The sequence below is a fragment of the Haplochromis burtoni genome, unplaced genomic scaffold (assembly GCF_018398535.1).
Source record: "Haplochromis burtoni strain Fernald_Lab_line unplaced genomic scaffold, NCSU_Asbu1 Contig_46, whole genome shotgun sequence".
Taxonomy (NCBI): Eukaryota; Metazoa; Chordata; class Actinopteri; order Cichliformes; family Cichlidae; genus Haplochromis; species Haplochromis burtoni.
Genome location: NW_024582407.1, coordinates 1,159,941 through 1,176,748, shown reverse-complemented (window position 1 = coordinate 1,176,748; position 16,808 = coordinate 1,159,941). Strand labels below are relative to the sequence as shown.

Genomic DNA, 16,808 nt, shown 5'->3' with positions numbered 1-16,808 from the left:
CTGTCAGTGCCGTTGGGCGAGAGTTACGTCGCTAAACAATACTCAGCCCATTGTATTCAACCATAAGACCATTTATTTTTGCTGAACTTGAATTGTACGTGTCTGCTAGCTAACAACAGAATCGGCGTTATGTTGGTTAGCTGTTTCAAATTTGCCGCTACATGGTGAAGCAAGCAACGTTACTGGCATAACGAAGCATTTTAATTCATGACACAATTTTTCCGCACGGCATAAAGCGTGACTACCTACTATACCTTTATACTGTTGATAATACTCAAACTATTTGTGGTTATTGCGCTGGAATAGCACTTTGTGCAGTACAACGACTGCTTCCTGCAACAAAATGGACTGAGCCAATCACAGCAACCAAAAGTCTTAAAGGGCCAAAGACTCTTCTTCCTTGTATTTGTTGTGGAAGGTGCACACTGCCACATACTGCAAAGGAGTGGTCAAACTCATTTTAGCTGAGGGGCCAAGTACAGCACAGCCTCAGTTTCGTGACTTGTGAATTTGTGAATTGTAAACGAGAGTATGTTTGCAGCTGGCTTTATGGCATATGTAATTGTAAGTTTCCCTTCCAGAAGGAGATTCGTCTGTCCTTTTTCACCTGTCCTGTCGGCAGCTTTTCCAATCTGAATTATCATCTGAATTTACTGTTGTGCCAAAACTATTCACTTTTCCAAAATTAGCTTAATAAATTCTCTGTATCTCTATCCTCTTGTTTGTGTTTACCTTTTTCTTTTATCTATTTATGTATTAATTTCCTTTTTTCTTTCTTTCTTTTTTTTACAGTTTTTCTCCATCGCTTTGGCTCAGTTCTGACAGCAGAAAGGTCATTCTCGCTACTCTTAATGCAGAACTCAAATCTGTGACGCATATTCTCACTCATATAAGACATTCTCCTTGTTTTTACACACACTGCTATTGTGTCTACATTGTTTCTACTATTATTTCTACATATACCTCATATGCCTCACTACTATAGCTATTTGTTTCTGTGTTGATGCACTTCTCACTACTCACTTTTATGAATTCTGTATGGATGTCTGAATCCTCTGTATGTATGAATATGTATGAAAGAGCAAATACACTAACACTATGTCAGAGGTTTACTTGCAACCAATAGAAATGCATACTTGACATGGATTTGAATTGACATTTGGTGAATGTGGAGGCCATATGACTACGATGTTTTTCCAGTCTTCTATTGTCCAATTTTTGTGAGTCTGTGCAAACTATAGCCTCAGTTTCCTGTTCTTAGCTGACAGGACTGGCCTCCAGTTTGGTCATCTGTTGCTGTAGCCCATCTGCTTCAAGGTCAGATGTGCTTTCAGAGATGCTCTTTTGCATATCTTGCTTGTAAAATCACTGTTGTCTTTCTAACAGCTCGAATTAGTCTGGCCATTTGTTTTCTGACCTCTGCATAAAGTTTTATCATTTTGCTTTTCTCCATTTCTGTAATTTTGTAAGTAAGTAAGTAAAATTTGTTTATATAGCGCTTTTCACAGATAAAAAAAAATCACAAAGTGCTTTACAACACAGGAAATAGAAATATAAAACAATATAACAGTAAATAAAACAGCAAATAAAACAATGTAAAACAATAAAACTATAAAAACAGCATAAAAGGAAATTAATCAAATGCTTTTCTAAATAAAAATGTCTTCAGCTGTTTCTTAAAAGAATCAGTGGAGTCCGTGCAGCGGAGAGACAGTGGAAGAGAATTCCACAACCGTGGTGCCACAGTCTGAAAGGCCCGATCACCACGAGTTTTAAAACGAGTGCGCGGTACCACCAGCAGTCTCTGATCCCATGACCTTAAAGCCCGAGAAGATGAATGTGGTTTCAGCAGGTCAGATAAATATTGACGAGCTTGACCATGTAGGGTCCTAAAGGTTAGAACTAAAATTTTAAAATGAAACCTAAAATTTATAGTCAACCAGTGAAAGGAGGTCAAAACTGGAGTGATATGAGATCTTCTCTTGGTGCCTGTTAAGAGACGTGCTGCAGCATTCTGCACTGTCTGAAGACGATTTAAGGCAAAGTTGGGACAATGTTAATGACTTTCTTTTTCACCCACATTTGGATCACTTAAATCTACGACAGTCATTCAGGCAGTAATGCCTGGACTGGAAACAAACATCCTTAAAATATTACAACATACCAAGCTTCTGTGTTTGAATGCAAAACAAATGTGCTGTTTGATCTAGAGCCTGCACTTGTGACTGAAGAATAAATACATTTTATTTTGATTATGTAAGTAATGTAACTTGCAAAACAAAGTTGTGGAAGGCCTAAACTTAGTTTTAGAACAATTAAATCTGAGACTTTGTTTCATTGTAAGATTATAACAATGATGGCAATATAATTGTTTGTTGTTCAGCAGAACAGTGTCCAGTATGTTGGCTGTTATACTTTTTTGCATTTGAAAATAAAAGTTGGGCTGATTTTAATGCCATTACAAGAATTGTTGTTAATGGGGGTTTTTTTTAATGATACTTGCATACTAATATAAGTGTTGTACTAGAAATTTCAAGGATGATAAAACATAATGTGAATTTATGAACCGCACCAAATCACAGACTTTTGTAAAGTTTTAAATAAATCCTTCTCATTTCATTGTGTTTTGAAACACTTAATATTAGGCCTATATTTTTGCTGTACTATTTTGAAAGTAAGTAAAAAAAAACAAAAAAAACAATTTGATGTCTTAAAATGACAAATTTTGACAAATGTGAAAAAGATTTTGATTGTTGTAGTGTCTTTTGAACAGGTTAGTCTGTGTTATGAAAAATGCCTTAACCGTTTTGACAGCTGCATTAAGAGTGGTGAAAATTGTTCCAAAATTATTGAGAACAACTGTAGGCTTATGGTTGTGATAGTTGCCACTAGTACTTCTTGTTTTTTAAAAGGGGAAGATGTTATCAGAACGAGTGTGTAATCAATACTTTACGTGGATGACTCAAAGTTATGAGCACACTGTCAAAACTCTGCCCTGAAATTCTTCACTCGGTGCTCAATTTGAGCGTTTAGAGGCCAGCCCACTTACTGAGTTTAAATAATACTGAGATTTTTATTAAACAGAGCAGAAATTAATTGAACTGAACTTTCCTTTTTCTCGGCTGTGTGCACACAGCAAGCAATTTGGTAAATGTACTAGTTCTTCTATAGCACTTGTGAGCACTACTTGAACACTCAAAGCACTTCATACAACATGCTTCCTTCACCTCTTCATGTTCTATATAACATTCACACTTGATGTAATGGAGAACAATCTGCAAATTGTTTAGTATCTTGTCCAAGGATTTTTGCAATGAGGACTGGAGCAGTCAGGGATCAACGTACCTACCTTCTGCTTGCTCTACTTTCTGAGCTACAGTCTGTTTTGAATTATAGTGAAATTGTCACGGTTCTGGGTCATTTTGACCCAGCTTTTTCTGTTTCTTATGTTTTGGTGTTTTTCTGGATTATGATTTATGTTCTGATTATTTAGAGATACTGTTTTGATTATTGTTATTATTGCAAGTTTAGTTCAGTGTCAAGTCTGTCTCACTCTGTCTAGTCCGTGTCTTAGTAAAGTGTCTCGTTTCCTGTTTTACTTTGAATGTTCACGTTCATGTCTGATGTCAGTGTGTTCAGTTTTACTTCTCCCCTGTCTCGTTAGCCTAATTTCTCCCAGCGGTGTCTCCCTCCTGTTTCCCATTGCCTGATTACTCCTCTGTGTATATAAGCCCTGTGTTTTCCTTTGCTCTCTGTTGCGTCGTACTCTCAGATTGTGCCTGTGTGTTTCTGTTTCCAGTCGTTCATTGTCAGTTCATGCTTTGTTTCATCACCAGCAATAAAGCTGAGGGGTTTTTTGAGTTGCAATTCAGTGTCCGAGTCCTGCATTTGGATCCTCATCTCCGCCTGCCCGCACACAGAGCCCTGACAGAAATGCCTGTTAACTGAAAATTGAAATTAAGCTATTATTATATTATATTATATTATATTATATATGTCTTAGGGTGATTTGCGTACATATACACATGTGGCACAATAACATGGTAACAGGGCCACCTGAGTGTAAATAACTTTTTGTGTTCCTCTATGCATTACACAGATCAGGAAAGCCCCAAGCAAGATGATACACGTGAAACTATCTTCTTCTTCTTCTTTTGGCTGCTCTCTTTAGTGGTTGCCACAGTAGTTGTCCTATTCCTAACATTATCCTCTGTCACATCAACCCTCCTTCATTCCACACATCTTCTATCTGGTTTTCCTACTTTTCTGCTGCCTTGCACCAGCATCTTCAACATCCTTTGCCCAGTATATTTACTATGTGTCCATTCAGCCTTGTCCCTTTACATTTGTCTCTAAAGCACTCAACTTACACTTTCCTTCTGATGTACTGATTTCTAATTGTCCATCCAACTCACTCCCAATGAAAACTTTATCAACTTCAACTGTGCCACCTCTGGCTCAGGGTTCTGTCTTTTTGTCAGTGCTATCATTTCTAAACCACATCTCACTAGCTTGTCTCTTGCAGCTTCTTACAGATCATTCCTGAAAAAAAGTGCATCAAAAAATAAACAAGGAAAATTATATAAACAACTACAATACTACTGCTGTACTATTGTATATTACAGGAAATTCCCACTATATATGGTTACAGTATATATGCGTATGTAATTAGTCACAACACACAGCTGTGATACCAGAATGAGAGCATGTGTTACTATAACCACTGAAAAAAGTAGGAAGTGATTTGCTAGCAAACACTAACACAAAGTAAAAGATATGTTGTATATAAGTTATAATACGTACAGATGAGAAATGCATAAACACAACAAAATGTTTTTAGTAGTGAAGTATGTGAAGCATATGAAACATAATGATGAAAGACCAATGTAAGGACATAAAGAGTGGTTAGAGTGACATTTCTGATCGGAGAACTGTGTCAAAGCAATCAAGAAAAACTGTTTTTAAAAAAAATCCCCAGTATCACTTCCTGTTGCTCTGTTCAGCCTCAGATTTTTATCAATTTCTCATTTACATTTTTCCTCTGGTACATTCTTCTTCTGGTATAGTAAAATCTATACTCTGTATTCGTCTGCTTCTTGTGTTTTGTTCCCTTTGTTGCTGAAAAGTACTCTATTCCTCTTCCTCTTCACTGGGCTGACTTCATTTCCTGATAAATGTCCATCTCACCAGGCTCCTCTAAGTTTACAAATTGTTGTTGTGGAACTAATGTTGGTATAGTTGGTCTGACTCAAATTTTGGATGGAAGTCTTCAATACAATATGTGAAAGAATTCAAAACTGTTTATTATGTTATGGACATGAGAAAGAGCATTTCTCATTCTTTGACATCACTTATAAATGTTTTCAGACATTTACAGCACTGAAAATATTGAATTTGTAAGCTTGAACCATCTCATTTTTATCATAGTTTCATTTTAATGGAGAGAAACAGAGTATTAACCAAGAATCCAGCAAAAGCTTCAGCTCCCTCCAAAGTCACCAGACAAAGGTGCTCCAATACAGTGCTCCAATACAGTGCTACAATATGTGTAATAATAAATATTGAACACGCTTACTGAAATTTATTTAACACTTCGTACAAAAGCCTTTGGTGGTGATGACAGGTTGAAGAGGCTTTTTTTCATTGTCTTCCTGAAAAGGCCACCCTCGTTTCATTGTCATCAACCTGGTAGATGACACCAGTATTTTTATCAAGAATGTCTTGGTGCATTTTTCCATTCCTCCTTCCTTCAATCATAAAGTGTGCCAGTGTCGTATGCTGAAAAACAACCCACACCATGATGTTCCCACCACTGAAGCTGGTATAGTGTTTGTTGGGTGAAATCCAGTCTCCTTTTATCTCCAAACATGGTGTGTGTTATGGCACCCAAATACCCCCATGTACACCTCTTCATAGAAATGGGGTCTACATGGTGTAAATGTACATGGTATACATAAAAATCTACTGAAAATGATTTGATAGGGTTTCCCCCATTAAATATAGTATAGTGATTTTAAAGAGCGAAAGCAATGATACTACAGAAGCCTTTCCCTTTCCCTTACTCTTGAAAGAAGGTTATCTCCATCGCCCACATACTCAGAAAATCAGTTTCATTTTGTATAATGTTTGTAATTTCAGAACCTCTTAGGCTACCAGAAGAATTAAAACAAGAGCACAGAGACTCATTATTACAACTTCAACCAAACCACTCACAACTGTGATTTTGCAACCTCGTCTGATTTTAAGTTATCTGACTTGCAGTACTGTCCTGTCAAATCAGGTGTCCAATATACTTTCACTTCCTTTAGCCAGTTCAATTGGGTCTTTGTTTTATTACTCTGACGTCACAACAAATCTAAATCAAGAAATACCTCAATGATTTTACAATGCTGCATATGTCTAAATTGTAAGAAACTAAGCAGTGTCCACACTTCAGATGTCATTAATTGGTGGAAATTTACAACCAATATAAAGAGAGGGAAAAGGAAGTCTGTAAGCCGGATGTATGGATATTTATTTGAAATATATATAAATATACCAATATTACTCTTTCCTTTTTTTAGAAAAATCTCCCATGTTAAATATATGCTAATGATATATCTTTAATATAATAACAGATTTTATAAATGAGTGTTAACTGGGGTCTGCTTTTTGAATGGTGAATGAAAAACTGTCTTTTTCAAGAGTTAAGTTCGATTCAAGGATGTAAAGACATTACAGGAGTGGGTTGGAAGCATAATTGTTCCTCAATCTATAGTTATTAGTAGAATTTTGTTAATATTAGATTTAAATTTAGAAATAAAGATAGAAATATTTTATTAAAGACATAATCGGTAGTACAGGAATTTGGAAAACACAGTATGTTGTTTGTGTTGTTAACAAAGTTAAATTATTTACAGATATTTAATAAAATTCAAAGATATACCCCATTTACTTCGCCATATAAAGAGCTCAATTGTTTTTCCAAGAGTAAACGTCTGTATTCTCTGCTCCTAGTTACAGATGATGAACTATTACAAACAGCCAATCACAAATTCAATTTGTGAAAAAAACGCCAACCAGAGTAGAGATTGGCAGTGCGGGATTCCCCTGCCTTCAGCTTTCAGTTCCTTCTGCCTTTCTTCAGTCATAAAGGTAACATTTGGCTGAATTCGGTCACTAATACCGTGAATCACTTTTCAGTCTGACCTAAGAGAAGGTAAACAACCTGTTTCCGTGTTCTTGTGTGTGTGTTTGTGTGTGTTTATGAAAGTATGTTATTATTCTTTCTGTTTTATTTTGTAATTAGTGGTTTTTTTTTAAATATATGTATGTTTGCCCCCAGGTTTGTGTTTGCGTGAAGATGTCCGACCCCGAGACTCCAACCCAACCTCTAATTGGCGCTCCCAGCCATGAAACAACCGTCAATGTTGGAGCACCAGGACAGAAGTAAGTGTTTAAGATGTTTTTGTTTTGTTTTTTATTTTGTGTGTGTGTGTGTGTGTCACATACATCAGGTGAGGGATCACGGTGCGAAAACCAAAACCTAAACGTTAATTTAGGTTTTGAAACTGTCGTGTCGTTTTGTTATAACAGGATACTGACTCAGTAAAGCTCCGGTGTATATATGTTTTATTTTTGTTTGTGTGTGCGCGTGCGTGCGTGCGCTAAGAATAGCTGCTTGCCTGCCAGACATCAGCAGGCAAGCAGTTTACAGTGTCACAGTTTGGGGATCCTGCTCCTTTTTGGGGGATAAGAAAGTCCTATAATGTCATAGAAAGTCGTGGCTATGTAATAAAAAATGAAATCACTGTCAAAGAAACACATTTGTGTGTCAGAGAGAAGGATTTTACCGTTATTTCCTGTTTGTGTTTTTTCTATAGATTTTACAGTAGCTGTGGTTGATCATATTGTAATTGTAAATTAATACCACACTGATATTATATTACTGTACAGATGAATAACAGCGCTTCAAAAAAAACCCCAAACAAAACAACCTCATTTATATTATATTTTATATTATAATTTTTTAGTTTTCTAATTGATTTACACACTGCAAAAAGAAAAGAATGAAACAAAAATAGATTCCAAAACTGCAATGTGAAGTGGATTTGTGGGTTATTATGCTAAGACTGCTACTGATATAGAAATTAATGTTATTTTAGAATTAAATAAAAATATAAATGAAATAGAGAGAGAAAATTTCTTTTTGTTTTTTGGGGTTTTTTTTGTTGTTGATTTTTTCTCTCTATCTCTTTCTCCTTTTTTTTCCTTTTCCCCTCCTTTGTATATACTTATTTAGGTATATAAATATGTATGTATAGACATAGATATGTGATTGTTTATATAATGGTAATGATATTTTATGTATGTTTCACGCTAATAAGAAAACTAATTAAAAAAATGTTTTTTTAAAAATATATATATGCAAATGAAATATATACGGCATTTGTTTAAAAACAAAACTGTATTTAATGATTTTAGGATATTTTTTTTCTAGAATCAGTAAATCAGAAGTCAAAAAACTTCTTGCTGAGCACACGTCAATAAAATTAAGGATTGTCCAAAACATGCCCTGGTGAAAACAGAGCTCATCTTAGATGTTCACTCAGGTGTCTGCTTGACAACAGCTGATGTCATTACTTAGTTACGTATACACATGAGCACCATGGACATAGTTCCTGTTATATCAATTTTTTCCCCAGTTCTGAGCCAACAAAAAGTCTAAGTTACCAATCAGGTTCTTCATTCTTCATATTCGTTTATGTCCATAAACCTTTCTGCCTACCTACTCATCATCTTTCTCCCACTGAAGGTTTTCATCCTGAAGACCTTCTAGTGCCAAATAATATTCTTTTAATCCTACAAGCATTAATAAAGAAATATTGCTTTCTTTTTTTTTTCAGTGGCCGCTCTACCCGGGCTTATAAGGTGGCAGGATTGACCCTTCTGGCCTGTGTGCTGATTGTGGGCCAGGCGATGACCGCCTATTTCCTCCTCAGCCAGAAGAATGACATCAAATCTCTGGAGGATCAGAACAACAAACTTGAGTCACAGGTGTCACAAGTCAACTCTGGTGAGAATGCTATGCTGGGAATTAGCAGGATGCAGCAAAAAAAAGCTTTATTTAAAACAAACTGCTTAACTGCTAAACATTAAAAAAAAATGAAAAAGAAGACAAAATGTCATGAAACTGCCCTGTTACCTGTAAAACAACTTAGACTGATAATGAATCAGTGCCTAGAATTTTATTGAAACCGAATTACAGCTCTCTGTTGTTGTACAATTTATTTTTAGTGCCACTCTCTTTTTTCTGTATTTTGCTTTTTGTTTTACCTCTGTCTCACATACACCTTTCTCTCCCTGTCCATAGCTCCTGCACCCATGAAGATGCATCTGCCCTCGAACTCCTTGGTGATGTCGGACTTTGTGGACACGGTAAAAAAAAAAAATGTCTGAAACTGGGCTTTTGATTTTCAAGTTAGTAAGTCTCAGTTCAAATCTAACCCTAAACCCTAATTTTGTCAATTTTTTTAAAGTTAAATAAGTACAACTTTAGTGAATCCTGACACACTTCTAAAGTCCCGCATTTTTCTCATTTGTGGTTTTTAACTTATTGTGTTGCAGGACTCTTCAACTGGAACCCCAGATGATTCCTGTATGTCTTAAATATTTGTGTTCATATATTCTGTATATGTGTTAATTATCTTCTTATCTGTTTATGGCCTAGAGAATGCTTTTTTTTATTATTATTAACAAAAATGCTCTTTTTTCTGTCCTCATATGTGACCTTAAAGTTCAATAGTCAGAAAGATTAAACTGTTACAGTTTGTCTTTAACAAATTTATAAAATGTGGATCAACTCATCCCCTCTCCCCTGCTCTCACAGCCCCTCCTCCCACCAAGTGCCAGCTTGAGGCTTCTGGCGTGAAGCCTGTGCAGGTGCCAGGTTTCAAACCTGCCTGTGAAAAGGATGGCCTCTACAAGGCCCAGCAGTGCTTCGAGTCCGTTTGCTGGTGTGTGAACACAGCCACCGGGGAACAGATCGATGGAAGCCTGCGCCAAGGACGAGCCAATTGCAATCAGTCCGTCCGTGCTGGTGAGACAAGATAACAGATTTTGAGTATTAAGTTCAAATTAGAAAAAAAAAATATTATTGAAAATGCCATGTTCAGTTTCATATCAGCATTTTATTGTTGTATTTATGGTTTATTTCATGTAGTTATTTAAATCTACAACCCACACGTCAGAGATTTCAGTGAACTATTTTGCTGACTATTTGTAGAGTTGTGCACGATTAATGAATTTGTGTATTAGGTTTTAGCATGATATTGAATATACTTTCAGAGAACTCAGGATTTTTGTTTTAAAAATATTGATCTTTCATAAGAGGATTGCAATGTAATTCCGATATGCATATACAAATCTTGATTCATCTGAAGAAATCTAAAACCTTTAAATGATTCAATTATTGATTACATGCAGGATCTGATTTAAGCTACAGTGTCACTTACAGTCCAACATCTGTCTTTCCAGGCACCATGATAAGAATGCTGAGTCTGCCCAGTGAGGACAATTAAAACTGTGGTGAGTAAACAATCATATTCTTCTATCTTACTTTATATGATCGCTATAAGCTACAGTTTCTACAATTAAAAAGTGCATTTCACTATCGTAGGGTATTTCCCTACAGTGTAATGTGCCTTAGTGCTATATAAATAAAATTGAATTGAACTAATAATTTTGGAAAAGTACAATTGTCTTGAATAGCGAATTTAAAACCATTAATCATTTATTAATCATGCTTTTTGTTGTTGTTGTTTTAGGCAACAGAAGCCGCTTCAGTCTTTTCCAGAAACCAGTTTCGGCTCATCTCCTAGTATCGTGTTACAACTTTGCCGAATTAATCACCACAGCTGCACTTAATAAGCTAATGGGGTTTTATATATCGCTGATAAATTACCAGTAACCAATTACCTGCTTGCTATCATTCCTATTTTATTGCAACCAATATTCTACTGACAGCAGAGCCTTTTGACCGTGATTGGAGATTTTTAATGGCTATTAAAGATGAATAATTATCAAATAGTGTTTAGTGTGCAGCCTTAAAATGCTTTATTTTAATGTTGATGATTGGACAAGAATGTGGTTTTTGTGTTGGGAGGCACACATAAATAAAGAGGAAAAAATAAGAGAAGCTAAGCCGAAGTACTTTAAAAAATACTTTTAAGAATGGATTTCTGACAAAATGTAAATGCAGTCCTCCCTGACATCAAAGGCTTGGTCTTTTAATTTTGTCATGTTTGGCTTAAGGTAAAATATAATAGTAATAATAATAATAAAACTGTTATTACAAGTTCTGAAGGATCATTTGGACACAATCGGGATACATGAGTAGATTTATTTGAACAACCCAAATAAAACCTGTTAAAAACAGTTCTGATGGTTTTCTTTTATGATACCAGCACAGTGGGAATTATAAACAGTTCTGTTTTTGATGTGTAGGAGCATAAACACACAAAAACCAAAACTGCTAAAACAAAGCTCTGTTAAGTTGAATCAATATCCCACAAAAATTATTACTTAAAAACATGCAAAGATAGGACAAAAAAAGAGACACTAAAACATACAATATGGAGACAGTAACACAATGATTATCAATAGGCACATGTTGTTTCTGGATTCCAGTCACCAAACATACAGTACACACGTTTGCCTGAAAACTAACAAGCTGATCACAAGCTGAAACAACGTCTTTCTCCTTTATGGCTTGTTTATCTAATTTCTGTCAGAGATCTAATTACGCAATGGTGTGAAATGTTCATTTCGATGTTGCCACCATGTTAAAAACATCACAGTGCAGTTTTACAGTGCTTTCCATAGACATGAATACATTTTTAATATTACACTAAAGCTGCAAAAATAACAATATATTTTGTAGAATCACTGAATACTGTAGTGTTTACTGATTTATCTTTGAAAAAGCGGATTGTCCACATTTTTGTATGTGGATAGTGAAATATCCGCTGTGCAAAATGAAAATTCACACTGAAATGTATGCTGGTTTTGCCAAGTGGCACCACTATTTTGTACAACTTTACACGCTGGATTATTAGAGATGTGTCTCCTGCAGCAGAAGCAGCATAGTCTATGGATAAAACACTCAGTTTTACAGCTTAAACCTCTAATACTAAAAAAGTACAACTCATAGGTGCATGATGCAATCAGCACATTCTAAGAAAGTAAAACTTTTCACTTTTCATTCTACAGATTTCAATAAATGACTCCAAAAAAACCATACAAATTACTAACAGCTTTAGATTAAAAGAGCATAATCGATACATGTGCAAACGATCAGTTTCCAGCATATAAAAAACAGGCAGCCAACAAGGCTTTTGAGATGATACTGTCAACTCCAGACCATAATAGGCACTCTTAATGTATACTTTACATGAAATGCTTTAACACACATTCCCCAGTTTTTCTAAAAGTCCAAAGAGCAAATTAAATCTTAATAAAGAAAAAGAATCGCTTTGGCATTCGGCTGTTTTCTTGCTCTTAGAATTTTTTCAGCATTGTGAGGACACAGAAAAAGCAACATAATTTCTGGCAAATTGAGTGTTTTTCTGAGTCAATCATGGAACAACTTGTCAAAAAAAAAAAGAAAAGAGACAGGTCTCTGAAAAGTGTTAACTTATAGAGAGATTAGGAAATACAATCTAGAAGGAAAGGGTTCTGTACCTGTAGATTGACATTACTCCGCATTACAGACACTGCTCTGATAACTGTAAACAATGTGAAAACTAACAAAAACCAAAAGATTTGACAGGTTTTGCAGAGAAGAACTGTGTGATGTAAAGTGAGGCAATTTTACACCCTGAGCAACAAGGAAAAAGTGTCATTAGTTAAGGCTGCTATTATTGATTTCTGACCACTAGAGGGCAGAAGATACCAAAACACACAGAATTCAAGTCCTGTTTGAATTTTCATCAAAATGCAACGCGTTTTCTTACAATAAACTTATGCTAGAGAGGTCAACCGAACCAGAGTTTACAGCTACATATTTGTTGGTCTTTCAATTAAGTCCTAGAAAGCATGTGCTGTAATGAAAGACAAGGTTGGCTTCAGAAGTCAATCATAGCAGCTGTAAGGATTTACAATAGCAGTTTGTCTAAATTTCAACCACTGACATTTTTCTGCATTCATGTTAATGAATGCATGAATTAATGAGCTGTCTTCTGCAGGGGGGTCAACTAAATTAAAAAAAAATATATATATATATATATAAAAAGAAAAGAATAGCTGTTTTTTCACTCTATACCAAATTCAATAGTGTAATTATAAATTTTTTATATATATTATTTGAATATATTTAAAGTAAAAAAATACCACATTAAATTCTGATAAGTTTTAAGCTTTTTCTATATGTTTCTGATCCCATGTGGAGCTGTACTGGCACACTCTTTCTGTAGATGTCTGACGCTCGCTTTGCTCCGTTGTTTGGCTCCAATTTTCCTCCTCCTTACTTGTGTCCTCCTTTCAGGTTGCGTATGTAGTCTTTAATGGTGTTTTCGATGTTGGGAACAGCATAATTTTGAGCTGCATACATCCCTGTACACGTGCCTATGGCAACGCCTAGCAGCGCTGAAGAGCGAAGTCTAGCAACAACGTACCCAGCAAGAAAACCCTTCAAGAAAGGAGAAGCCAGCAGACTGCCCCCCTAGAGAGAGGAAGAGAAATGAGACCCGGTCTGGTGTTTTGATATATACCTCGACCTATAATTTTATAACTTAACTCTCAACAAAATTCAAGGCAAAGTAAACTATGCTCTCTCTCCATATATACTAATAATAATAATATTTGATTTGTGAGCCTTACTGGAGGAACTCCAGCCTGTATCTCATCTTCGACCCGTTTCTGAATGTCCTCCAACTGGTCTTTTAACTCCACGAGATCCTTGAGTTGACCCAGTGGACTCTACACAAACACGTAGGCACAGAGACAAGCAAACAGGTTAGTGGAGGCAACCAGGGTTTTCTAAAACTTGGAGTGTATCTAAAAATAAAACATTTGAACTTCCTGTATTATGACCAAGCACAACAAACACTCTGACAATGAACTTGAAAATCCACTGAAAATATATGTTCTAAAATCATTTGGGCATATGATGGATTTTCTTTCAGAGACTCTGTTGTCTGAGTTTTAGTTTCAGTTTTGTTTTACCTTAACAGGTGACTGCAGATTATCCATTTCCAATAAGAGAAAGTACACCATATAAATTAAAAAGAAAACACATACTAAGATGGTTTTTGCTAATACTTGCAATCGTGAACAGGCAATTTCCACATTTGGAACTAAATATTAAATTGGTTTTATCTTATTACCCCTTATTAGTTAAGTTGCCTTTAGGCTTATATTTCCTCGTGTTCCCCCGAGCTCTGTGTTAAAACACACTGCATTCCACAAACCAGGTAAAACGGGTAACTTATACAACAGTGACCCCATGCCGATGGTAGTAAAATAAAGAAAAAGCATAGAGAACATGTTGGAACAGATACTTGTCTCTTAAAACCATTCCCATATATCCGTTGCCCTAAGCAGGCATGACACCTTTTAGAGAACAGTAACATTATTTTCGACAGGTTACTAAGCTAACTGTTTTCTTTTAGCTTATTTAATAGTAGAAATATTTCATTTTAAGCGCTGTGGGTCGTGTTTTCGTTGTTTGCTAACTGACAGTCTCAAGGTGAACAGACCTTCCAAATCTAGTCCTTCCCGTCAACGTTATTTTAGCAGCTAGCAAAACGTTTACTGTTATGAAATTAACAGTCTCTTTATTTTCAGCTTATTGACAGTGCTATGGATTTGGTTGAATACACAACAAATGTATTTCCTGTTTGCTAATTTCATTCGGTTAAACGGAAAGTAAGCTAACGGTTTAGCTAGTTACCTCTAGGACGCTACACTTTGTTTTACGTAGTGACACCCCAAGCTGAAGCTGACAGCTAATGCTGAATGACAGCTCAAGTTAAAATGAACGCCTATCCACTATTCAAAGTTGGCTTAACATTAAAACTTGGAGACACACCTTGTCATTAGCCATCTTTCCAGTCCGTTGATGCACCTCTTCTTCTTCTTCTCGTAGATTTGCTTAAAAATGACGTCTACTGCCCTCCACTGGTGTATTCACAGACCACTCTTCTTCTTCTTCTTTCGGCTACTCCCTTTAGGAGGCAGAAGATCCTCCTTTCAGATCATCTGTTTCAATGATCTCACCCTATCAAACCAGCTTTCTCCTTTACTGCATCTATTAGTCTAACCTGTGGTTTTCATTTTTTACTCCTGCCTGGCAGCTCCATATTCAGCTCCAATGCTCCTGGCTTTGGTTCCCATCCACCTGGTCTCCTGCAGGCACAACACATTCTCATTCCTTGTCTTCATCAGTCAGGCAGGTCTTTCTTTACCAGTGTCATGCCAAAAAGGGGATTGCTGATGTTTATTTGTGGGGTTTTTTTTTATGTCTAATATATTTATTTATATTGATAAATAGGCTGTAGTCAACAGGATTTATGTCAAGGATATATATGATGTAAAGAAATGGCATGTTTTGCAATGACTCTACCTATTGTACTTAATGCTTTCACATTTTCCTCTATCACACCAAACCTGTTGCACATCACAATATTATAAATCTTCTCTGTGGTCTTCCTCTTTTCCTTCTGCCTGACACCTCCATATTCAACACCCTTTATTCAATATAGCCACTATCTCTCCTCTGCACAGGTCCAACCCATCTCATTGTTTCCCCTCTAACTTGATCTCCAAAGCCCTCGACCTGAGCTGTCCCTCTGACAGAATTATTTCTAATCCTGTCCACTCTGGTCACTGCCAGAGAAAGTCTGAGCATCTATGACCCTGCCACCTCCAGCTCAACCTTCTGTTTTTTGTTAGTGCCACTGTCTCCAAAACATGCATACATAGCAGGTCCTACTACCATGTTGCAAATATTTCTTTTCACTCTTGCTGCTATCCTTTTCTCACCAATCACTCCACCCACTTCACCCTGTCTGCACTCTCTTCTTCACCTCTCTTCTGCACTGCCCGTTTCTTTGGATAGTTGACCTCAGGTATTTAAACATGCAGAACAGTTTGTATCCACCTCAAATGCCCCTGTCCTTAGTCTGTCTTCCACATTATAGTGAATTCACTTAAATATCTTTATTGAATTGTTATGTTATATATATATTTTTTATTTGTGCTGCCGTCTTGGGCAGATCTCTTTTGACAAAGAAGTTTTTAATTTCAATGAAACTTTTTTACCTGGATAAAAAAAAAGCATTTATAACAGTCACTTTGACAGAACATGACTGCAACTTCTACCTTTTGACAGGAATGTTATTTCTGGCTCAAGATGACTTGATATCACCCGTGAAAGATATGTTTGAGATTTCTTGGGCAGATCATAGGCTAATAAGTCAATTACAGCAGTTTAAATACTGGCAATCATTTTTTGGGCAAATACCAGAACCCACTTTCTTCAGAATTTGTGACAGCCTGATAAGTTTCATTAAGGTGAAATACGAATAAAGGAAGCAATTAATTACCCTGCTATTTCTGATCATGCAAAAAAAAAAAAAATAAATAATAATAATGATATGCTATGTTTGAACACTGTGATAATTGGGGAGACTTCAAAAACAATTTAACCAAAACATAACTCACATGGTCACAATGGGCTCATTACTTTAATTGTCCTCTTTCATCTCTCACTCTGAAACTTCTTTAATTCCAAGTTCCAGTTTGGCTTTTGCAATGCAGAGCAGTCGTTC

The 16,808-nt window shown here is 36.0% G+C and overlaps 3 protein-coding genes across 3 annotated transcripts in view; 1 reads left to right on the top strand and 2 right to left on the bottom strand.

Annotated features, from left to right (window-relative positions):
- Window positions 1-1,428, bottom strand: part of srbd1 (S1 RNA binding domain 1) — a gene marked incomplete in the record, with an annotated part of 63,488 nt that extends 62,060 nt beyond the window's left edge. The window contains 1 exon segment of the mRNA XM_042220297.1: window positions 1-1,428.
- A 5,638-nt stretch (window positions 1,429-7,066) lies between these two features.
- LOC102307765 (H-2 class II histocompatibility antigen gamma chain) lies at window positions 7,067-11,415 on the top strand. The gene is made up of 8 exons (XM_005930568.2): window positions 7,067-7,198; window positions 7,325-7,428; window positions 8,886-9,055; window positions 9,353-9,417; window positions 9,607-9,637; window positions 9,869-10,078; window positions 10,516-10,566; window positions 10,806-11,415. The coding sequence occupies exons 2-7, from the start codon at window positions 7,343-7,345 to the stop codon at window positions 10,557-10,559; spliced, it is 606 nt and encodes a 201-aa protein (XP_005930630.1). The 5' UTR covers window positions 7,067-7,198; window positions 7,325-7,342; the 3' UTR covers window positions 10,560-10,566; window positions 10,806-11,415.
- On the bottom strand, window positions 11,361-15,338 carry LOC121814429 (SLC35A4 upstream open reading frame protein-like; the record flags this gene model as incomplete). The annotated part of the gene is given in 3 exon segments (XM_042220296.1): window positions 11,361-13,699; window positions 13,858-13,956; window positions 15,068-15,338. Coding segments are annotated over 3 exon segments (312 nt in total). The 3' UTR covers window positions 11,361-13,501.
- Window positions 15,339-16,808: the final 1,470 nt, after the last annotated feature.